The following is a 24,535-nucleotide window of genomic DNA, read 5'->3' as shown; positions in this document are numbered from 1 at the left end:
GTGGCTAATTTCCTACAGGTCTCAATCGTGGGAAATTTGTGTGGGTAGCCCACAAGTTTCTTGCAGTTGAAAGAACCATGCATGGTCTCCCCATTTACTAGAAGTAGAAAAATTAAGGAGATCATGAGTGCAAATGATCAGAGATTTTTAAATATGTTTAGGATGGATAAAAGAGTGTTTGAGATGTTATGCCGAGAGTTACAAATTAATTACAATTTTAAAGGTTCCAGAGAAATTAGTCATATGGAATTATCAGGGATGTTCTTGTACACTCTTGAGCATGAGGTTAGTAATAGAAATGTTCAAAAAAAAAATTAAACGTTCTGGTGAGACAGTTTGCAGAAACTTTGCATATGTATTAGATATTATGGTATATTGCACCATATAGCCTAATGTTGACATATATTCTTAGATCTATCCCAACGTCGATTTTTTGTCTAAGGTATCACAACTTTGCTAATTTGATGTCACCATCTAGTACTAGGGGATAGTTGGTGAAACAAAAATAGTAACGTTGGGATACCTCAAGTAAAAAAATGACGTTGGGATAGATCTAAGAATATATGTCAACATTAGGCTATATGGTGTAATAAATCCTAAATATTATAGCTACAATGGCTATAGATATTGTGAGCAGCGTGGTCCACATTTTAGAGGTATTCCGTTGAAGATCAAGAATGACTCTCGATACTGGCCTCAGTTCAAGGTAACATATTGATATTTAACGGATTACATATGTTTGAGAGAATTTTTTTATTAACTTTTAATGTATTATTTGATTTAGAGTTGCATTGGCGTCATTGACGGTACTCATGTAAAGGCATCAATATCTCCAACACTTCAGGTGCCTTATATTGGACGGAAGGGTCATCCAACTCAAAATATAATGGTGGCATACAACTTTAATATGATTTCTACATTCATTTGGGCTGATTGGGAGGGTTGGGCTCATGATGCTCACATTTTTAATGGTGCTACTAATTCCTGGCGTGTTAAATTCCCAAAACCTCCACCAGGTAACCACATATATTTTTTTATAAGTTTATTTTATTATATTATTGTTATTACTGTTTTTAATTTTAATTATTATTATAATTTTTTTTTTGTTTTGAATATTTCAGGTAAATATTACTTGGTAGACGCGGGGTGTCCAAACAAGAAAGGATACCTAGGACCCTACAAAAATCATAGGTATCATCTTCTTGATTTTTGTCATGGAAGTGAACCTAGTGGCCTTGAGGAAATTTTAAATCATGCTCATTCATCAATAAGAAGTGTCATTGAAAGGTCCCTTGGTTTATGGAAGAAAAATGGCGCATCCTTGAAACTATGCCAAGTTACCCGTTTGATAAGGAAGTGAAAATTGTAGGTGAAACTATGGCTTTGCATAATTATATCCGGATTCATTTTCAAGATGACCCCCATTTCAAAAGTACGATAAAGATGCAGAGTTTGATCCTGGTGATGAAGATGATATAACACTTTAGAATGTTAGTTCTTTTAGTCAAGTAGATGAAATGGCTAGTGTTCATACTGCTATTACTATTAGTTTGATGAATAAATATTAGAAAAATAATTCTTATTTCCGTCCAATATTAAAAATTAATATTCTATTTAGTGCCATTTAACATTTTTTAGTTTAAAATTTTTTATTTGAATTATTGTCATTCAAATTACACAAAATATATTATGCATGTGTAATATATTATAATTATCTCATTGATGTATGCTGGTTATTTATGTACAAAATTCTAAATTTGTTTTTTGTTAATGTACTTATTAGCCATTTCATCTTTTATCAACGATAGCAAAAGCAGTTTCTCAAGCACTTATTATATCCTATCGTCACTTTCAGCAGATTCAAAAAATAACATGCCAAATGCCTAAACTACTTGTGAGCATAAGCAATTATTTTTCAGTAGTTTTGTTTCAACACTTTTCGTTTAGCAACAGCACAACCAAACCAAGCCGAAGTGAACCAAAAAAAGTGATTCCCATCAACTCACACACCGCTTTAGCAAAGAAAATAAGATCACATGCACCGCTTTAGTAGAAAGTTAGAAAATTTTCGCGAACTAAATGGGAACTTTTTTTGGTATGAAAAATAATTTTAAAAATTTTTAAAAATAAATAATAAATAAATAACACAAAATTGAAAAAATTGAAAAAAGAAAATGAAAATACTTGAAGAGGATCTTGGGGCATTGTTGAGGGCCCTCGCCTCTGCTACCACATTAAGATTTGGTAATATTTTCTAAGGAACAGAGCGAAGATAAATTTTCGGCGGTGTCGGAGCCATAAGTCGGCCGCTATTATTTAAGTAAAATTGTTATGCTCTCTGCATTGTGTACCACCAGCTAACACGTGCTTGCTATATCCTTTATTTATGTCTGTTTTTACCTTTTCGTTATTTTATTTTTTTCACTACCGTTTAATCATTTCATGTTTTAAAGAAATTTAATGAAAATTTAATGAAAAAATCGATGGAACATAATAGACGTAACGGGAAAGCGGTAACCTCGCAGAAAACACACATTGGTTACCAAAAAGAAAAAGTTGAGAGTACACATTCTTTTTTCCGGTCACAATAGAGGTACATTGGCCTAATATAGTGAAATAGAAATTTTACTATCTATAAAAGGTCATAAGTAGTCACACTAAATTTCGAACTTGAAACATCTTATTCCCAGGCGAGGACGTGAGTCACGTACTACACCCTCTTTTTAAGAGTACACATTTTAATTTCTATCTACTTTCATTTTTGGCTATATTTAAAAATAACGCAAAATGTAGGTTTTTTTTTGTTGGTGAAATTAACCCTTGTTTATATTGGCATTTTGCTTTTGGTGAAATTTATTGACATGTTTTAATGTTTGCATGGTTGAGGACAAAGAGTACTTAGAGGACATTACAAACATATATACTGCCCAGTATAAGTGTTAGTGAAAGGCCAAGCTTAACCTCTAGAGCTAACTTCTAACCGGAGACTGTCAGTCAACCGAAAACACCATATATAGACCGAACCCGAAAGATAAAATAAAGGGCAAAAAATTACTTTTTTTGTCCAATAAATTTATCCTTGGGTCAATTTTGATCGTTGAAGTTCTAAAAGTGGCAAATTACTTTGTAATGTAAATTTGATTAATTTCGTAATTATAGGACCAAAAGTATTTTTCTTTTAAAAAATTTATAAGGTTAAAAATATCTTTTTCAAAACTTATAAGACTGAAATTATCTTATGGAACAATCATATATGACTGATTCGATAATTTTATATATTATAGGATTAAAATTGATTGAATATTAAATTTATAAAAACAAAAGGATTTTTTTCTCTTAAATAAAGCATTGTTATCAGAACCGGACCGGACCGGCCGGTTCGACCGGTCGGACCGGGAACCGGCACCAAGTCCGGTCCGGTTCGCCTAAAAACCGAAATGGCAGCTTTGAACCGCCGGACCCATTGAACCGGCCGGTTTTAAGTAAAATTTCATTAAACCGGCCGGTTCTATGGGTTTTTATGGGTTTCCTATTTAATGTAAAAATTGGTTGGTTGTGTAAGGATTTGAACTCATGACCTCTTGCTTTTCATATTAGCATACTACCAACCAAACCACCACCACTTTTTTGTTCTTTTAATTCTACTTTTAAGTACTTATTAAAATAAAATATTTATTTTGAAGTAAGAAATATTAAATATAGATACTTTCTTATACTATTGTTATATTTCTTTAAAATCATCATACTTTTATCTTAATTATCATAATTTTTTTAATAATATGAATATTTATTTTATTTTAAATAAACGAGCGGTCCGACCCATCGAACCCCCGGTTGGACCCATAAACCCATGACCCCGTACCCTTTCCGGTTCATCATCCGGTCCGGTTCTGATAACACTGAAATAAAGTGATGCCTGTTATATCTGACTGGGAAAGAGAAAAAGAAAAATATACACGTTCTACAACTAGCATGCCAATTCCCATTATCTGTTAAAGAACGAAAGGCTACAAAGCATTTCGAGACGCTATGAACATCCGAAAGTTCCCACTTCGAGAGATAAAGGTCAAGCTCGTTCATCGCAACAATGAAATCGATAGTCGGTCGCTGAATAAACCGTATAAACCAATGGTTTAATGAAGTGGGAAAAAAGGTTAACCAACATATGTATTAACACGTCGTCGTCTATAATGTTTAGATAAGATTTCACAGGGCATATCCGATATTTTACAGGAAATTAACCCATTGAAATTTAAAGTTATCTGATCAATCAAGGCATTGCTCCTACAGCAGCCGGCTCTAGGAATTCGGCTTCGTATCCTTCCCAATCTCGCGACTTCCTGATAAGACCCTCGAATTCCAGGTATAGATTTGAGTCCTTCAATGCCTCGGCAATCTCCTCATTCTCCACATTCCCAATATCGCCAAGCAAATTATCGGACACGACTTGGTAGACCTCGGACATGTCTGAGAAGACACAATCTGGCTCCGATGGCGTAATCTCACCATTCCTAGGTTCCTGACCCAACTCACACCCAGTTACTTCTCCATCACCTGAAGCTGGAAATCCACCGCTTTCCTGATTATCATCACTGAGGTTGGGCTTCATCACCTCTATCAAGAACTCGGCCGCCTCGGGATCGATAGGCATCTGCAGCCTTGGCCTTTTCTTGCTGTGCCCACCGGCCATTTTGAGCTGTCTCATCTCTGGGTCTGAACTTCTCTTTTTCTGGATCAGCTGCTGAACGAAATTCGGGTTCCTGACCGCCTTTGCGAGGAAGAGGAACATGTGCTGGTGCCGGTTTTCTGCTCGCCGTATCCTCTCTTCAATTGCACTGATCTCATTCTGAGAGATTTCTTGCTCCTGTCTGAGTTTGAAAATTTCGAGCCTCAGCTCATCGCCGTCTTTCTTCATAATCTCGGCTTGTGCTTCCACATCCACCGTCCTCTTGTTTTCCGATATGGTCAACGACATTCCCGCTCGTCGAGGATGACTCTGGCTCGCCCGAGCCCTCCTTCTTATGTTATTGAGCAGCGGCTTCTTCCCTCTTTGGAAGAACTCGTGCGCAAAGTCCCACCTGTCCGAATCAATCTTCCTAAAGCCCTAGAAAAATTACGAGATATTGCAATCACATCATCGTATATTCGCGAAAATTTTCTGTTATCTGATCAGATCAAATCAAGCACGTAAAGTAATAACTGATTCAAAATAAAGGCATAGACTCTCACGTAGGTGTTGAGCTGTCTAATGAAGCTAGAGAAGTTGTTGTGCTTGAAGTACTTAGGCAGAAGGTCCTTGGAGAACTCGTGCTGGTCCCACACGACGAAGCTCTTCCCGTTCCTACTCCACGATACAACCGCGTCGCTCGCCGGGTCCTCCACCATCTCGTATGTCTTCTTCAGGAAGGGCGGCAGCCCCACCTCGTGCAGCCCCTCCATCGGCCTCGGCAAAGCCTCCGCTGCCGAAGATGACGACGAGGCAGCCCTGCCACTGCTGCCGCCACTGCTGCAGTCAGCCATGCTCGTGACTGTAAAATCGTTAAAGCCGGGATCCTCTCCATGGTCATCGCCTTCGCCTTCGCCTTCGCCTTCGCCTTCGTCTTCTTCTTCTTCTATCTTGATGACAACTGTTGGCTTGGTGTTGGCGGGGCGATTGTCACCATCAAATTCTTGATCCAAAGGGGAAGTTTGTTCCTTCGCTTTCAGCGGTAGCTCAATTCGTCGAACCAGAGCTCCGCTGACAAAGTCCGACTCCGTCGCCTCCGGCCCCATGCTTGATGATGGAGAGATGGGGTTCGAGGATTTATTCTTCTTCTTGCTTGAATAGAACAGACCAGACCAGACCAGACCAGAGCTTCAGCTTCACATAGAAACAGAGCAGGGCAGAGGTGAGAGAGAGACCGTGGCTGTCGGCCCCATTACATTCCATTTATAGAAATGTAAAGGGACCGCCACGTTTTCCGCATTCCCGAGATTTTGCCATTTGGAGTAATCCTCTGCCTCCTCATCTTCATTTTGCTCTCCAAGTCCCTCAGTTTAACGTTATTTCCGAAATGATCCATTTTGCTTAGTCATCTCGTCATCTTAACTCTTCTTTCTTCATCCATCATTGTTCTTTTCTTTTTGAGCAAGACCCAAGGAAAGCCCATACTACGGTAAAAATGTGTAAATATTATTAACTTGTTTGGATCGCGGGTTAGGGAGGGTTATGGAGAGGTGGGTTATAAAGAGCTATTATATACAAGTTGGAAGAATAATTATCAGATGAAAGATCATAATTATAGTTATCAAGTGGTTCTGAGTTCGATACTCATGTGGAACTACCCGTGTCCCTTATTAGATATTCAGCATTTTTATTTTATTGGGCTAGGCCTATGAGCCTTCACTGTAATCGGAAAAAAAAAAACTCTAGTTAGGATATACTTGTATAATTGAAATGTAATTTATCGATTTTTATTTTTGTTGTTTATTTACAGTGAGTTTGGTCTCTATTACGAGGCTTAAACTTAATGTGTGATTTCACTCATCTCGTGTGATCTTTCCATCAATTCTATTTTTCACATCTGATGCTTTAGGGAGATCTATTATGATTGATAAATCAAGGGAATAAAACTAATCATTACTTGTCTTTGCCATACCATAACATACCATGCCTAGTATGGCAGCGGACTAAATTTGGGCAGGTAATATGAGCACCATAACCACACGGCAGTCTAACACAATGCACCATATCCTCACAATATCCGCCGTGGTTTTGAATGAAGACCTATTAATAAAAGTTATCCTAAGGTAACCATTATACTCTCCAATATTTTTGGTAATCGGCTAAGCAAAAGTGGCCTTCAAAATGATGCCGGATAAAATGAGCTCGAAATATACGTATGACAAAGAATGCAATGCAGTTTTCACCCCCAATTTTTTCATTAGAAACTTATTCACATCGCATCATGCAATTTTGAAAAAAAAAAATTATGAACCGTAACAATTTGGTGCAGTTTTGTGGCCTAAAAAATGGTGGGATTATGGGCGGATGTGGATGGCGGGTACTGCCATCCCTTAACATGACATGAATAGTAATTAGTTGAAACACAATGAGTGTAATTGTTCTTCGATTTGGCGCTCTACGTGAGGGAATATTTTGCTTTCATGCAGACTTAAACGTTGAATATAATCTTCTGTCAGTAATCACACCGATTCTAATTGAAAATTATTTATTCTCGGGTACAAACGCCGCATCTCACGGAAATATTGCTCCCCCCTTGGTAGCGGTTGCGATCTGCTCCTGCTCTGTAATGGACGACCGAGATCATGCGGCTCTCGGCCCACGTGTCCCAATGTTGGCCCCTGGTTCGTTCGGTTGTGCTGACTTTATACACGAGTACAAAAATACAGATACAGATACTTATATATAGGAGATGATGCGGCTGTCGGCACACGTGTCCCAATGTTGACCCCTGGTTCGTTCGGTTGTGCTGACGTTATATACGAGTACAAAAATACAAATACAAATACTTATACGGATACATATATGTATATATATATATATATGTATATGTATCCATCCAATTCCCCCAAAAAGTGACAAAAGGAGTCTGATGAGAGCTGATTTATTTTGACCGATGTAATAAATGAATCAATTATCAACATAGATTACATTTTGATGCCTGTAATTAATATAATTGTTGCAAAAGGACGATTATTAGTCTCATATGCAAGAATGCACCACTGATAATAGAGGAATTTTTTTCTTGGACTAAACTAACAATTTGCCCCTCAAGTGATCAATATTACATTAAATCTCGCCTCAAAAAATTTTTATATCAATTTTGATCTTGACCTATTAAATGTAAATCATATAGTCTCTTTTGTCCGTCTGCTGTTAAAAATTCAACAGAACCCTCTAATGGAATATGCAATATGATGTACATTTAATAAGTCAATGTCAAAATTGATGTAAAAAAAAGTAAAAAAATAATGTCACATAAGATATTTTCGTCCACTATTGAAGGACAGGTAAACGAAATGGGTCATTTGATCTACACTTAATCTATCAAAGTCCAATTTGATATAAAAAATTTATCGAGGTCAGATTTGATGTAGTATCAATCTCTCAATAGACAAATTGTTAGTTTACTCTCTTTTCTTGTAATCTTTTTTATGTGATAATTAATAGAAATATGACAAGTGGCGTAATATTCTATTGCCACCTTAATTCTATAAACCAAAAGGACCTGCTCTCATAAGACGATAACACTAATTTATAATAAACACGGCAAATTGTCACATTTAGTAACACTGTGATTCATGAGCTAATATATCTTTCAAAAGAAATATTTACATTACGTTTGGTAACGAAGTTAAGTTTGATTTAATTTGATTTAGTTTGATTTGATAAAATTAAGATAAAAAGTAGTTGGAAAAAGTATGTGAGAGAATTTAAAGAAAAAATTTAAAAAGTAATGATTGCGTTGTTAAATTGAGGAAAACAATATTGAATAGTTGAGAAAATTTGGTGTTAAAAATTAATTTAAATAATATATAATAAAAAATATGAGAGAGAATTTGAAAAAAATATAGAAAAGTAGTGGTTGTGTTATTGAATTGAGAGAAAAGTAGAGTAAAGTAAAGTTAAGTGAAATTTGATTTTGTAAACGACCAAAGCTAGATGTTGACTGTATTGCTCGAATGTGTGGGAGTCAACAATTGCAGCAACATTGCACTACAAATCGATCTAACTTCAGAGCGGGAGTCATTCTTCATGATTTTGTTTCTATAGTTCCTCTTGGCTGGGCATACATGCGCGGCCTGTTCGTTTAGTTACACAAAATTTCATATGTATGCACATATGTATTGCATAATAGATATCTCAAGAAAATTGACAATATTACATTTTACTATGCTCAATATGTCAACAAAAATCATCAGACGATCGATTTATCTCTAGGAAATGACAAAAATCATCAGTCGATCGATTTTTCTCTACAAAATGAGAAAAATCATCGGTCAGTCTATTATATATGTTTTTATTTTGTATCTTCTCATATTTTAAATATACTAGGGCACGTGCCTTTAAACATGCCTTACTTTTGCTTGTTTTATAATCAGTATGAAATCTACAACGAATGATGGGACAAAATATAAAAACATTTTTTTTTTCCTTTACTTAAAGGAATGTTTCTTTATTCGGCTTATTATGATGGATCCAGGTAATACGGTAAAAATTAAAATTACAACAAAAAAAAAATGAGTCCTAAACTTAACATTGTTATATCTTGCTCTGCCGGTGCAATTCAAAGACTTCGTTTATGATCCTCTCTTCTTGTAATCCCAAAAAAGGTTGGAAGAAACAGGTCATGGCCTCTCCCCCAATCCCCCCCCCCCCCTACATAAATTATTCAAGCTGTTTCATAACCTTCCAAAATTGGTATTGCTGCCTCACGTATGAATTAATTCTCTACTTTTTACATCACAGTCTCATTTATATTATTGTATCTAGAGCTAAAGGCCAAGAATAATAGTTCATTTTTAAGCCAATACATCCATAAAAATAATGAACAATCTCCATTGAAACATAAAAGCCACAACCATTTTTTATAAGCTGACCAACAACAACAAAAGTATTGAACATAGGCCATGAAAAAAGGCAACAAAGCTGATGTCATTATATTTCTTTCTGCCTTATAAAAAAGATCAGGTTCAATTAATTAGGTAAAAAGAGAACTAACCAAAACTATTTAGGATAATAACCAATTTATAAGCAGCTCCACGAACTAAAAGTTAAAAATCTCTTATCAACATATCACACTTTGGAGCAGTTTTTTTAATTTATATTGTATAATCAGCATACCTAGTGTAAAACATTGTATTGCTGGGATCAAAGGGCCATCATCGGACCCATCCTCAATGGTTGGATAAGACCGATACCCAAAAAAAAAAATCCAAATTGGAGATAAGCTTTAAACCATCCCGAATTCCACTCATGGAGTCATACTAAAAAAAGCAATGAGGCCTATGCAAAAGTGAAAGATAATATGGTATGATCAATCAAATGGCGTGAAAGTGAAAGATAATATGGTATGACCGAACACCAACGAACCATGAAAAAGCAATGAGGCCTAGGCAAAACCAATGAATAAATCAACTGTAAGATCAGTGATTTCCTTAACCTTATATCATCGTTACATGGTTGTGGTAGTAGTAGTTTCTTTAGCAAAAAGCAAGGGTAAGTAATGGCATAGCAGTTCACGAAATAATAGCAAGCACATAAAGCAAAAGAGAAAACTATTGACTATGGATGTGAAAAATTAGCGAGTGTCTTAAACCCATGGTTTTGTCCAACAGAAGTTGAAAACTGTAAGTCGCGTTACTTGGACTCCCTAACAAGCAAAAGCAACTTACGCTAATAGGTAAAGAAGAAAATCAAACTTGTACTTTTGGATTTAGCTGCAGAAAAGATCAAGCACTGAGATAGAGCGAATTTAAGCTATATAAGATACTTGAATGCCCCATTTATAGAAAGCCAAAATTATCGTTAAAGAAGCTTGAAAAATGGACCACTTTTTTATTCCATATCAAATAGCTTTGAGCAACCAGAGGCTCAATCCGTTAGGGCTCTCTACTATTATTGTAGCTTTCCTTTTACAAAACCCCTCAGGAGGCTCACTCCGCTTGACATTATTCTTGTACACACTGCAAGTACCAAGCTTTACATATAATACTTTAACCCAGAAAGTACCAGAGCATGATCTCAAAATTACCATGGTTGCATGTAGAATAGCACAGAACATGGCTGGAGACGTATTTTACTTGAGCCATTTTATGTAGAATAGCATGCACGCAACAGCATAGATAATGGCCACAGACTTTTTCATAACCTACAAAAGGGACCCGGTTCTCAATATTTAACCACAACAGAGGAGAACCCTTAGTAATAAAATGACAGGTTATAACCCAGCAAGATCACAACCTGCCCCTGCGAAAACTGGGAGGCACCCACACTCACGCCCTCCCTTTCTGAAAGGACAAAGCCAATGAAAAGCATATGGAAAACCATTTATCTACAAGTTAACTTCATCAAACAATCCGTCAATAACAAACCCAAGTGAGGATCATGGACTACCTCTACCAGGAAAAAGGCCATGAAGGAAAGTTCTTTATATGCACTATCGGAGAATATGAAATGTGACCAAAATTTTGTGTTAAATGAATGCAATTCTGATAATCTTTTAAGGCTGGAAAGATCCAATAATTTCCATACTTTAATGCTCAGGCTATCTGTCACGAGGCTATCATCAGCAAATAATGTTTGTACAAATATAGTGGTCACCAAATTGAGCACAGAATATTATAATACGGCTCAAAAGTTAAGCACTTCTATAATGCCTCTGTTTATTTCGTTGCCAAAAAGAAATCACTTGGGGACAGAAATAACTAAATACACATTAGTATGGACAGAATCATGATCCGTGAACATATCCAAAGTATATTGTGTCAAAAGGTCTTGTAAGAAATTCCTTTATTGAAAAGGGACGTAGTCATAATTTAAGTACAACAATCAAGAGAACATTATGCGAAACATGTGGAGGGCAGAGAACTCAGGGCTCTGTTTACAACGTTAATTTCATGAATGCAAGCAATACTTTGAAAGAAGAGCAAAGTTACACTTCAAGGTCCTAAAATAGATCAAGTATCAATAGAAAATCAGAGACAATGGCGTTGACTAACAAACCAAAATGACGGTATAAAAATGGAGAACAAGATGTCACCTGAAGGCCATAAGACAGTTGAACGTCTGCAAACAATTCAGGTTGCTCCATGGAGCAGAGGAAGACTATAACAGGCGTTCAGCCTGCCCACAGTACATGGAAACAGAAAACAATTTCGGTCAGTAAACCGGGAATAGAGCGGAAAGGAGAGTGGGCGCTCCATGTGTATGAAGCATTATTACAGTCACGATAAAAAAACAGACGCGACAGCGATCGACGAAAAGCCATGAACTGGTTGAATGGGGTCGCCGGGCTTGGTAGGAAGAAGCAATTCACACCGGCACTTCGGTGTAGCTGCACGTCTTGGAGCAAGCGGAAGAGCATGCTGGTGGTGAAGCCGGTGGCGAAGAAGGTGGTGTGGACCCTCGCGAGTGCTGAAGGTGAAGTGGCAGGCCAGGGAAGTAGGCGAAAAGCAAGATGGAGCAGCGATGGGCTTGGAGAGAGAGGGCTCTGATGGGGACTCGGGCGGTTTGGAACGGCTGACTCTACTCAGTTTAATCGTGTATAATATCTATGGATGATGTTACCACAGTTGGTAATAAAAACAACCATCATGATTATTTTTTTCGCAGTCAATAGATCTTTTTTTATATAAGATCATGGCAGCACATATGTCATAGACTTTTATACTTTAAAATTCACCTCTCATAATCTGACTATCGATATTTGCAATAATGCATCTTCTCGTCGACGCTCGGTCTCACTTATGAATAAGCTGAATCCGCTTCGATATTAAATCGAATCGAAATACACAGTTAAATCAAATAAAAATAATTTAATTACTAAAAAAATAGACACTAAACAAACACTAAAATGTTTGTCTTTGTTCATACTCTTCTCATTGAACAAGAATCAAATCCCTCAAATTAAATGAAAAAATCAATCTCGTCAAATCCAAAAACTAAAAGAAAAATTCAATATCGTGGATGCTTGGCACACCTCTCATTGCCCCACGCTTTGGTGGCTGCCTCCAGCCCGCTGCGAGCGTGACTCCTCCCCCTTCCTCCCCGCCTCACAGCGCGGTAAGTGTACCAAGGAAAGCTAGAGTCAAGCAACTCTTCCGCTTATTGAGTACTGATGAAGCTCGTGGCACCGCCCCCAGTGATAATCGGGAACTCCAAACTACCGGCCGAAGCAACAACCCATCTCAATTTGAAGGCCAAATTACATTTAAAAAATTCATCAAATTTCACATTTTTTTTTCCTCTCCAGATTTGTTTCGTTTGCACCGTGCTTCAAGATTAGGCCTAGTCCAAGCTCATGGTGCCAGCTAGGCCTAGAGTTTTTTTTTAAAAAAATGCGAAAAATGAAGTGGAAGCAAACATCATTTTAGAAATTGATCCAGAAACCAAGCCCGGCTGAAGAAAAGAATGGCTCCAATCATCTGGATTTTCTGAAAAATTCGGGAACAATGTTTTACCAAAGATCACCGATATCTTCACATAGCAAATAACTATAATATATTCTGTACAACAAATTCCCTTTTGTCTGTACACCAATTCAATAATAATTCACAACCTCGAGGTTGTGGAGTTGCTTGACTCGAGCTTTCTCAGGTAGGCTTTACCGAACTGTCAGGCCAGGAGGGAAGGGGAGGAAGGGGGAGGGAAAGGGAGGAAGGGGGAGGAGTCGGGCTCGGAGCAGGCTGGAGGCAGAGCTGCGGAAAGGGTGCGGGGTCAAGTGGCGGTGCCGAGCATCGCCGAGATTGATTTTTTTTTTTTTAATAGGGATTTGATTTCAATGAAGTTTTTCTTTCGATTCGGGGGATTTGATTCTCGTTCAATTGGGAGAGTAAGAAAAGAGACAAACATTGTGTTTGTTTATTATTTCGTATTTTAGTAATTAAATTATTTTTTATTTGATTGAACTGGTGCATTTCAATTTGGTTTAATATCGAAGTGGATTCAGCTCGCTCACAGGCGAGATCGAACATCGACGAGAAGATGCGTGATTGAAAATATCGATAATCAAATTATGAATGGCGAATCTTAAGTTATAAAAATTTAAAACACGTGTATGATCAGGATCTGATGTGAGGGAATCTAATGGTCAGAAAAAAACAATCGTGATAATCATTTTTGATAGCCAATCGCTCTAGAATCTTCATAATATATATATATTAGCATGCGGTGGGGGCACAAGGCGGAGGCACGCTTGATAATATAGGACTTTCTTTATATACCTTTCTCTTTTTAATATGAAGAGACACTACTTGGGGCAGTTTTATAATTTTTAGTAGACATAAAAGTCAAGGGCAGTGGGAACGAATTAGCGAAAGGGAATTGAACGGTGATAAAATGGAAGGGTATTTTTGGAATGTAAAAATCCAGAAACATAAGGTTAATTATGGAATTTTATCTAAAATAGTAGGGTATTTTTGAAATGTAAAAATTGAAAAACGCTAAATGGAGCTTCTCACTTTTATATATTGTATATATGTATAGATATATATTAATTTGAGCTTACAATACTCTATCAATGAATCATATTAAATTTTTCGTCAATTTTGGATGTTAAAATTAAAATTGACTTTATGCTAAAATTGACACAAAATTGAAATTACAAGTATTGAAAGGATGTTTCAGATTTTAAAAAATTGACACAAAATTGCGATTTTTTTTTGTTGATTTGTTGTAAATAAATAAATAAAATCTTTATGTTTCTATGACTTATTATGTTTATGCCTTATATGTAGTATTATATTTAGTAGATGTAACATTGATTGAGAGTATAGATTTGTTATTGTTATATGTTACTCTTTTTTAATAGAAACTTTTAAATTTATTTGTAATACATTTGTATTTGTAGATATTCATTCAGAAACAATATACGGTATAATGCTAAATCCAATAGAACTTCCCATATGAATAGTTTTATTAAATAATACATATTTTGAGTATAGTATTTAAAAAATTGGACAATCCGTACATTTTGTAATAGTAGAAGTTACATATTTGCAATTCTTATCTTAAAAGTTTCATATCAATATAATATATGGGATATATAATATATGCGTCATTTTGCAAGGGCTCAGAGGGGGGAGCCACTGATCTGATCCCTCTCTCAGCGACTATCCAGCCCCTCGGTGTTATTTTTTAAGATCAAATTAATTTATTTTATTTTAATTTCTAATTTTTCTTTTACTTTTTAAATAATTTTAATTTGCAACCATTGATAAATTACCACTTAAGTAAAATTATCGGTGTCAAGTGCACATTAAAAGTGTCTTTATTCAAATATAAAATATGAAAAAAAAGGTTAGTAAAAATAAATAAAAAAAGTTGAATGAAAAGTTTCAAATACAAGACAATTGACACGTCTAATCATGTTTCTACCACTTTAATACTAATAAACTTATGCTTATCTCTCACATTCTTTAATTTTTTTATTAATCACTTTCGATGAGTTATTAAATTAAAGAAGATAAATGAAAAAATACTCAATCATGAGTTGAGAAATTGCTCTAGAATCTTACATGATAGACTCACATCACGCGAACGGAAACTCCTCATTGCACAGACTTGAATAGCCTACTTTAAATACATATAAATATATCGAAATTAATCCATACATGAATATGGACGGGATATACATGTCTCCACCGTTATAATCACACAGACCCACGCACAACACGAGCCGAAACAACTTTTACCGCGTTCCGATGAATTATCGATTTCTTCCGAAAAGGTGTTTTGTTTTGTCTTCATTAGGCACCCGGCGGGGAAAAAACCCACGAACCCACCGCCCTCCGCCGTTAATTCCCCCTAAGGAAGGATAAAGATATAATTCCCCTTGGTTTGTCGTCGCATTATTCCGGACATTTGCTAGCTTTGATTTGATCCTCTGCGATTCATCCAGAAAAGATCCCCTGCCGACTGTTTTATATCCGCCGCTGCGTACCCTGCCATGGCTCTCCTCTCTTCTTGTCCTGTGTAAAGTACCATGTTGTACTTTATTTATGGATTAGTATTATGTTATATATATTATTTATATACAGAAATATATATATATATATATATATGCCGTCAAAGGTGAAAGGACCACATTTTTTAAAAGGATAATGACTCTAAAAAGCACAATTTTTCAGAAATTATGTAGAAAACGCATCCTATTATTTTAATTGCACATTTAACACAACATTAATCCTTTCGCTCATTTTAACTATAATGGTTAATTTAGACTTAACGATACCATGCGACACAATATGAATGGACGAGTTGACCCCACAATTTTATTTAATAAAAATTATTCTAAAAATTAAAAATGAATTTAAAAAAAAGGACCTGAATCGGAGGATAAGGTGGAGGGGACCGGTGGTGTCCCCCCCCCCCCCCCCCCCCAAAAAAAAAACCCAAAAATAATAATAATTAAATAAAAAAAAAGACGGGTGGTTGACGGCATTTTAGGTCATTATACCTTTTTAAATACACACATATCATATTATATATATATATATATATTTATTTATTTATTTATTTATTATTTTGATGAAATTCCCACGGACAAATTTGTAAATTACTTTGAATATAATGGATTCATCCTTCTACTTCTTACCAACTGCTACATTCACCAATTTGATGATATCAATGACCATGCACAGCACATTATCAGTCAAACTGAAAGCATTAGGCCTGGTCCAACAATTACTCAATCTCCCAAAGCCTCTAATCGACCTGATAAGAGTGCGCACTTGTCGCCTCAAGACACGATCCCGTATTCCCTCAACGTTGCAAGTGCAGGATCATGAACGATCGCGTCAGTGCTCAGAATCTCAATACAACTTTCTGCAGGGAGTACTCATGAAATGCAGAAAAAATCACACGCGTGCGTGCGCCACGGAGATCAACCTGCAACAGCAATTGCAGTAGATTGGCAGCTTCTCCAAGCAACGTCAGCTTCTTTAAATGATAAACCCGTAAAAGGTGACTAAAGCAAAAGCATTTCACCCGACTTGAATCTTAGAACAAAACCATCCGCTATTCTTGCAAGAGTGATGACCAAGACCATCGGCCTCCTCTGCATACAGCATAAATTCTGCCAACATTAGTTCGCAGAAGCTCTAAAGGCTGTTTAAGGTCCCAGTATTGACATTTACTGATCGTGTAGACAATGACAGCAGCGGACCAAAATAGATCTATTGCATTCTACAGCTTTCCACATTGGACAACAATCAGAGTACTGGAACTGAAAGCTCACTAAGGAATCGACCACTCTCAGACACATGAGACATCGTGTATCAAAAACAGTTGAACCAATCCTGCAGTTAGTTGCACTCAGCACAGTTTATAGGGGTAACCGACCAGTAACCTGACCCAAGAACCACATTCTAATAAAAAGAAAGAGCACCCTGTAATAAATAAGGCAAAAATCAAGTCGAAAAACTAACAAACCTGATAGAACATTGGGGTCAGCCTTGATCAAAAGTGACTGACATCAGATTACGAGTTGCTTCTTCCTACATCATAATAAATATACACTGAAGAGGAAAAAACCATGTCCCCTTCCTTCAACATTTAGCAAAATCAGATCTCTGCTACTTTTTCTTGCCGATGCTGGACAGGAAATCCAAAATCTTTTGAGCTCTCGCAGTGTCATTGCAGTTGGCTCCATTGGCTGTTTCCTTACTGGTCGAAGAACAGGTAGCATGATCTCCAGAAGAGCGACTCTTCATCATCATCTCCTTCTCACACCTTGCTGCAAATGCTAGGGTTGAAGACAGCACCTTCTGAGTCGAGTTAGACATGCTCTTGTAAGGCGAAGGAGTCGAGCTCTCTGCTCGTTGACGAGTAATCACTGGAAAAGTTGGCATGTTACAAGCCTTGACACTTGAGTTCTGAAGCTTATTCATTTGCTCCCCTTGAGTGGATCTATCACCTGTCCTGGGAGAAGTAGCATCTTTCCTAGTACCGGCATCATTCTGTGGAATCTTCACAGAAACGATATTATTAAGTTCCTCAGATCCCATCACCTGAGCTCTTGCCGGTGTTTTGTGTGACCCAAAAACCTTTTCCAACCCATTTTGCAGGGTCTGATTATCAGCTTTAACTTGCTTATCTGTAATTGTATTGCCTGATTTTGGAAGTCCAGTATTGGCATTGTTGGATGAAGACCTAGCAAAAGATAGAAAATTTATTCCTCTCGATGCCACCGATGGTGAAGTCTTCATACTCTCATTAGTCTCCTCCACCATGCCTGTTGAGGAACTCTCTTTTGCCTGATTTTTCAGTCTGCCTTCGTCCCTCCCTTTCAAAGATGAGTTGCTCTGTCCTGACTTTATGGCAGGAGTTACTGTTAGATCCTTTACAGGATGGGAACCAATATTGGATTTCTGAACTTGTGCTTTTCCGAGAGAGCTTGCTATAATCTGGTCCATGCTCTTGAAAGAAATTCCAAGATTTTCCAATACTGCACCAGCAGCTCTACCAGAGGGACTATTTATATCTGGTCTTTTTATGGTACTCGCATCATTGGTCTTAGACGGAGGCCTTGATTCGGGTCCCGAAGCGTTCATCTTAGCAGAAGTGGAGTCCTTTGGTAGAACCTGAAGTTAAATATGCTGATGAAATATACAAATAATAAGCAACTCATGAGACAAAAAAGAGAAATTTGTAGCAAAGATACCTTGTGTGAAAACAGGCAGCTGTCACCTCTGCTGCAAAAGCCTTCCGACGCAAATTTGGTACAAGGATAGTTAGAGAGCTGATGATCGAATGGACAGTTGTCTCCTTTCATGCACGAACGGCGTGCAAAGTAACAACAAGGCTGCAGCATGAGATATGAATGTTAAAAGGAGATGCAGGGAAAACAGGGTTTTATCCAATGGGTTATACTCCGGGATTACTCCTAGAAAAATAAGGCATAACCTATAAATCAATACAAAGATAGAAAAAAAAGCACATCCAAAATAAAAGGCAATATTGCTCATACCGTGGACTTTGTGATAGGCACTGTATCATGTGAAAACTTGCATTTCTCTCCCTGTTAAAGATGAAAAAGCATGAATGGTTAGCCTATGGGAAAAAGGAACGACATAAACTGAGAAAAATTTAGACAACTCTAGCACATAATAGTCAATCACTAAATTCAGACAAAATAAACAAGAAATAGATAAATTGATGGGGCTCCTAAAATACTCCAAGGATCCAGGAGCATTACACCAAGTACAAAGAGCACTGAGTTATATAAATCCCATGCCTTCAATTACAGAAATGTCATGTAGTACATATAACATTAAATCCTAGCCTAATCTTTTCAGCTTGCAAACTTCTCTAATATTAAACTGGAGTGAACATTATCTCTAGTAAACCTCTGCAAGGCTCTAGCCAGCAGTAAAAACTTCACTACCATGATTTTTTACTTAGCACCGATTACCACTGAAATAAAATCGTCCTCCATGAATATGATTTCCACGGCTGGAAACACAGCGCAAATATCTCATTGTGGATACCCCATAGTCCATTCATCAGAAAGATAACATTACCTAGTCTAGTATACTCAATCCAATTCCAAGACCAAGATTGAAATTGAATGTTATTCCTTGCATATCATGTCCACTTAATATGATATACTAGTGTTAGATCAAATTGAAGTGTCCAATTAACCACTCACAAAATTGTTGACTACTTTCCAATCAATTCTGGTTCCAAACAGCAAGGCAAAAAAATATTAAACAGTATGGAGCCCAAAATCATTCAATGGAAAACTTAGGCAATACCATTTTAACAAGAATTAGCTGAAATCCAGGATGAAATCAATTGGATATGTTACGGCACTGCAAAAATTTCTTGAACAAAATCGTTCAGCCAAGTAGTTCCAGACAGGATATAACAGGACTATCGCATGTGGAAGGATATACTAAAGGATCTGTTTGGGCCAAGTTTCTTGTGCAAGGCAGAGTTACAAGCACCTAAAGACTTCCAGTGGAACAGATGATGACACTCCAATAAAATAAAATAAAAAAGAATGTAAAATTCTTCATGTAAGGAAATTGCAGACATAATTAACTTCAACAACCTCCCAAAGTGCAACTAGTGGACCATACTCAAGATGTAAGACAAATGAACAGACCAAAGATGTAGGCCAAATGAAGCTTAGATATGGTTGAACATACTCAAGACATGAACAAATGAAGCGATCCAGATAATCATACCTCCTGGCACCTTCCATGGATATAATGGCGGCAGAGTGGTATCTTTTTCGGCATCTGTACTGGCTGCAATTTCAACCTTTTCACACCAAGCTCTTTGTTCTTCATGGCTCTCTTCTTTCTTTCTTTTTTCTGTAACAAAGCTCATCACTCAGTCGATATATCATATTAAAAAAAAAATGAAAAGATCGTAAGCCAATATCTTGCTAGTACAGAGCATGAAACAAGAAACAAGCTTTACCTTCTTCTTTTCTTTACGCTCTTGAGAGCAAGGACCCCGTTTCCTTTTCTTGGGGACATCAATGTCCTGCTTCACAAGCCAGCACCATATAGTATCAATAACTATTTTGTGAAGAAACTTATGACTATAAATTCCAACAGAAAGTTACAAGTAGCTATATTATCTCTCCAAAATTTCCTCTCAAAACAATATAAGAGTGGAAGAATGAGTGAGAAAGGGAATCTTCAGCTCGTAGACAGTTTAAAGGTCACGTGTCAAATATACATTAGCATGCAAAGCCCTTGTTAAGGCTTCTACATGTGCTCTTGCACATAGACATTGTTGGATGCATGTGCATGTGAAGTATTCATGGGCTCAAGATGGATTAACTCATTAGATTAAAATTAAAATAGAACCGCACTAACACTAATAATAATGATAACACAAATAATAATCAACTAAACGGGAACAGCCAACTGCTACCCTAGGTGGAAACATCAACAACAGTAAAATGTTGGGGAAATAGGAAGAGTTGGAAACATACCTTCTCAGGAGTAAACCCTTCATCTGCAATTTCCTTTTCCTCTAAAATGTCTCCATAAAATACTAGATCATTGGAACGTGTTGCTGGCATCCCAGCACCTTCCTTTGCTGCTGGCTGCTGCGGTTCATTTTTTCCATCTTCAATGAAATTATCACGCCTATCAACTCCTTGGGCCTCTAGACATCTTGCGTTTTCACAAGAATCCAAATCATCTTTAGTACCAACATTGCCCCCATCAGTTTCCTTGACACACCCTTCTCTGTGATCATTAGTATTAGATTTTATGCCCAAGGAATAGGCAGATGCATCAACCCCTTGGACAATTGCTTCAGATACTTGCCTGTTGCCAAGCTTTTCATCTGGCACCTGAGAATTCTCTGAATGCGCAGGAGCTGGAACTTCAGTTTCAAAGCTATCAGAAAGTTCTCCTTCCTCCATTTGATCATCCACAACCATTGGAATGGGAGCCAACAGAGTATCACCAGAAGCTACAGAATCGTTGTGCTGTACTGCTATATCTGCACCCAACATGTTGTCCCTTGGAAATGAACTCTCAATTACTTCACTCTCTTTGGGTTGAGGAGCCAACGCATTATTGCTAGGAGACGAGCACAAGTCCTCAGAACCTTTTTGACCCAAGTGTTCTCCATCTTGTAGCATCAGAGCCACTTCTTTGAATTCATTCACGACATTCTGTTTATAACCAGACTGCTCTTCGTGTTGTCTCTCCAGCTCAACAGTGCCATCACCACAAGGGGTCTTATCTAAACATACCGCGTTATTTTCAATGCTACTATCATCTTGAACAGGTCCAAAATCTCTGTCCACAATGGACTTGAACTCATCTACAATCATTTGCTCCCGATTGGAAGCATTATCTTCCAAACTTACCACATCAGTGGTCCTCTCGGCATTATTTTCCTTTTGCTTTGACAGATCTCCAGGTTCTTCCTCATTCATACTCATTAGATCAGCTATCCTACTAAGTGCCATTTGAGTGTCATTAGGCCCTCTTTCTGACAACCCAAAGCTCTCTTCGACAGCTCCACCTTTCTCTTCGTAAAAATTATCCTTCTTCTCGACATCTGCGTCTCCCATCTTACCCTCATCACAGGTTCCATGCTCGGTATTTTCAGTAGCATCATTGAGGACAAAATCATCGAGGGTAAGGGACCCTGTGAAGGACAAGAAAGAACACAATTTAAATTGGTCGGTTAGCAACAAGCAGTCCCTTCAAAAACCCATGGCATAGTGACACGATCCCACTGCATAAATATTTGCAAGCCGCAATCTTTCCTATCACAATCTCCACAAAATTCAAATTTAAGCAATTCACTGAAAACGACCACCGCACGAAAACGTTACCTGGGGGCAGCTGATAGGGGACGAACTTAACGACACGAGGGGGTTGGTTCTGGTCGTCGAACAGGGAGAGGATCCGGGAGAGGGTTCTGTAGGTTTGGCTCTTCAGGGGAGACCTCCGGCGAGGAAGAAAACCGCGTCTCGGGGATTGCGGCTGGGCATCTTCCATTGTTGGTCGAGGGAAGTTCTTGACTATTGTGAGTTTCGCCGACTCAGCTAAAACCTCCTTCCGGGGTTTTGACCTCTCGGCGCCGACTCACAGGGAGTGGCCATGGGACAAGTCGGGTCGGTTCCTTAAAAAAAAAAATCGGATGACACCAACCGCTCCGAGACCCGTGCTTAAACGAAAGCACTTTGCGAGCAGGAGGCGGCGGAGGGCGGACACGGGCAGGAACTGGCAGAGATGGCAACTAGTAGGAGGCGGCGACGGGGAGGAGCCGGTGAGGACGAAGGGGGAGGAGCAGCTGGGGGAGGCGGCGGCTTGTGTATCATGAGTGAGCACGCTTCAGTAAAGCTCGAGGCAAAGGGGAGGAAGAAGAAGAAGCGGGAGGTGGCGGAGTCGAGTTAACGGCGGAGACGGGATGACGACGAGAGCGGCGGACTCGGGCTGACGGCGAGCAGGGGCAACGGGTAGAGGAAGACGAAAGGGTAGGGCCGGGGAGAGGGTTGAGATAGTGGCCTTTTGGTAATTTTTCTGGAGTCATACCCTACAAATTTAAATTAGGGTAATTTAAAAAATTCCACATTTTTCCCTTTATATTAATTTTAAACGGAATGGATTAATTCAAGCGGTTCGATATTAAAAGAGCCAATGGTCAATAGATAAGGATTGTTAAAAGAGCCGGTGGTGTCGTAAAGGGTTTGAATCACTATTTTATATATTTACTTAATTGACAAATTTCTTCTATTTACTCAATTGATAAATTTTTTGCTAATTGATTGTTTACCAGTTCAACCCTATTTATTAGGTTCTAGTCATGTTTATATATAGCTGAAATATAGATTAAATTATTTTAATTATAGATGAACTTAATTTCTTTTTTTAATTTAATACTTATTATTTTAAATAATATATGAAATTATTTTGTATGAATTAATTGTATACCAATTTAATCCTATTTACTTGTTCCAATTATCAATTTGACCCAAGTTATGAGGATGTTGTCAACTTTATATATAGAGAGATACTTGCCCTCGCTCACGTGTGGGCAATTGCTTTTGTGTTTGACGCAAACTCTATTTGCGGAAATTTGTAAGAGGCGATTGAAGAAGACAGTAGTTATTGTGTAAGAGAGAGATATGAAGTAAAACCTTAGAAATTTAGGAAAAGCGACTACAATATGGACTTTTTGCCTTTGAGGATAGTACTTGAGTATATCGCATTACACGGGAAGGCATACCTCAAAATGAAAAAGTAGTATCAAAGACAAAATTTGAAAAATGAAAAAGTTATAGAATGCGGAATTGAGAGCTTAGGAGAGAATAGAGTAAAAATAAGAAGAAAATGTCACATATGAGGAAAAAGAAAGAGGAGAATAATATCAAATGGACAATATTATTGTTCTTCAACTTTTCTATTCTATTTTGAATTATATGATATTTAAAGTAAGAATAAAATGTTATTTTTGACATTTTAGACATCCTACAAACGTGAAAAATCCAACTCTTACTTAAATAATAGGATTAAATTAGATTAGATATATATATATATATATATATATATTTAGATATGGATATAGAAGTATATATAAGATATATAAGTAAAATTAAAATAATCTGAACATTAATAAAGCTAAAATATTATAATAATTTATTAGAAGGATTAAGAATGTCAATTTGATCCATTGAAATCCAATTATGAAAATCAAATTCGGCCTCTTAAAATAAGTTCAACTTCAAAAAAAAAGTGATAAATAAGTTTACTCACAAATTAGTATCTAACTAGTTTTCAATCATGTGCGTTACACGGATCTATAGACATATAATAATTATTCACAATTGTTAAAAATGAAATTACGTTAAGAATTTTTAATTATTACTTTCTATGTTTGAAGAATAATTTTCAATATGTTGACATTAGACTAATTTTAAATGATTTAGTGATAATTCTATGATTGATTCTCATATTTAATTTACTTTATAAATATTTAATTAATATTCCTAAAAATAAATATTCTTAATTAATTATTTGTATATTATCAGAGATCATTATATATATTTGCTTCAAAAATAGCAACCTGATTTTACAATTTTTTAATATAATATTTTCTAATATTATATTTGAATATCCTCATTTAAAATACTTAATTTTAATATTTTGACAATTTTTTTATTATAAAGGTGATTTTTAGTAATTCATACTTCAATTTTATATACGAAAGGGTTAATTTCACCATACAACACGATATTTTGAAAATTTTCACCACATAACACATATCGTTATAATTTCACCAAATCGCACGACATTTTGAAATTTTTTTACGGCGTAGCACGAAACG

General features: G+C 36.9%; 2 protein-coding genes and 1 long non-coding RNA gene across 10 annotated transcripts; all 3 read right to left on the bottom strand.

Moving 5' to 3' along the window:
• Positions 1-4,132: 4,132 nt before the first annotated feature.
• Positions 4,133-5,904, bottom strand: LOC116198181 (heat stress transcription factor A-2c-like). Its single transcript, XM_031528531.1, has 2 exons — positions 5,230-5,904; positions 4,133-5,104 (listed from the first exon to the last, which is right to left on the bottom strand). Exons 1-2 carry the CDS (start codon positions 5,770-5,772, stop codon positions 4,271-4,273), a joined length of 1,377 nt encoding a protein of 458 aa, XP_031384391.1. The 5' UTR covers positions 5,773-5,904; the 3' UTR covers positions 4,133-4,270.
• A 3,340-nt stretch (positions 5,905-9,244) lies between these two features.
• Positions 9,245-12,240, bottom strand: LOC116194277. Of its 3 annotated transcripts, none has more exons than XR_004154392.1 (2): positions 10,967-12,240; positions 9,245-10,874 (listed from the first exon to the last, which is right to left on the bottom strand). It is a non-coding gene; the product is annotated as an uncharacterized LOC116194277 (long non-coding RNA). The 3 variants fall into 3 exon arrangements; XR_004154394.1 differs by having other exon boundaries at positions 9,245-11,013; positions 11,766-12,240; XR_004154393.1 differs by having other exon boundaries at positions 11,766-12,240.
• A 2,949-nt stretch (positions 12,241-15,189) lies between these two features.
• Positions 15,190-22,736, bottom strand: LOC116196199. 6 transcript variants are annotated; one of them, XM_031525804.1, is made up of 9 exons: positions 22,041-22,736; positions 20,676-21,850; positions 20,153-20,221; positions 19,915-20,043; positions 18,693-18,743; positions 18,387-18,527; positions 17,156-18,306; positions 16,320-16,781; positions 15,190-15,693 (listed from the first exon to the last, which is right to left on the bottom strand). In XM_031525804.1, the coding sequence occupies exons 1-7, from the start codon at positions 22,204-22,206 to the stop codon at positions 17,299-17,301; spliced, it is 2,739 nt and encodes a 912-aa protein (XP_031381664.1). In that variant the 5' UTR covers positions 22,207-22,736; the 3' UTR covers positions 15,190-15,693; positions 16,320-16,781; positions 17,156-17,298. The 6 variants fall into 6 exon arrangements, with proteins under 6 accessions (XP_031381664.1, XP_031381666.1, XP_031381662.1 ...); XM_031525806.1 differs by lacking the exon at positions 15,190-15,693 and having other exon boundaries at positions 16,281-16,612; positions 16,717-16,781; XM_031525802.1 differs by lacking the exon at positions 15,190-15,693 and having other exon boundaries at positions 16,281-16,781.
• Between the last annotated feature and the right edge of the window lie 1,799 nt (positions 22,737-24,535).

Source organism: Punica granatum, chromosome 2, assembly GCF_007655135.1.
Source record: "Punica granatum isolate Tunisia-2019 chromosome 2, ASM765513v2, whole genome shotgun sequence".
Taxonomy (NCBI): Eukaryota; Viridiplantae; Streptophyta; class Magnoliopsida; order Myrtales; family Lythraceae; genus Punica; species Punica granatum.
Note: the sequence above shows the minus strand (reverse complement) of the source record. Positions and strands in the feature narration are given on the sequence as shown.

Bases quoted from the DNA above. Each gene is read 5' to 3' on its own strand.
- LOC116198181 (XM_031528531.1), bottom strand. From the start codon at position 5,772: ATGGGGCCGGAGGCGACGGAGTCGGACTTTGTCAGCGGAGCTCTGGTT. The intron at 5,105-5,229 runs GTGAGAGTCTAT...TAATTTTTCTAG, and splicing joins TTAGACAGCTCAACACCTAC to GGCTTTAGGAAGATTGATTC.
- LOC116196199 (XM_031525804.1), bottom strand. From the start codon at position 22,206: ATGGAAGATGCCCAGCCGCAATCCCCGAGACGCGGTTTTCTTCCTCGC. The intron at 21,851-22,040 runs GTAACGTTTTCG...TGTCCTTCACAG, and splicing joins CCCCTATCAGCTGCCCCCAG to GGTCCCTTACCCTCGATGAT. The intron at 20,044-20,152 runs GTAAAGCTTGTT...GCTTTGTTACAG, and splicing joins AGCGTAAAGAAAAGAAGAAG to AAAAAAGAAAGAAAGAAGAG.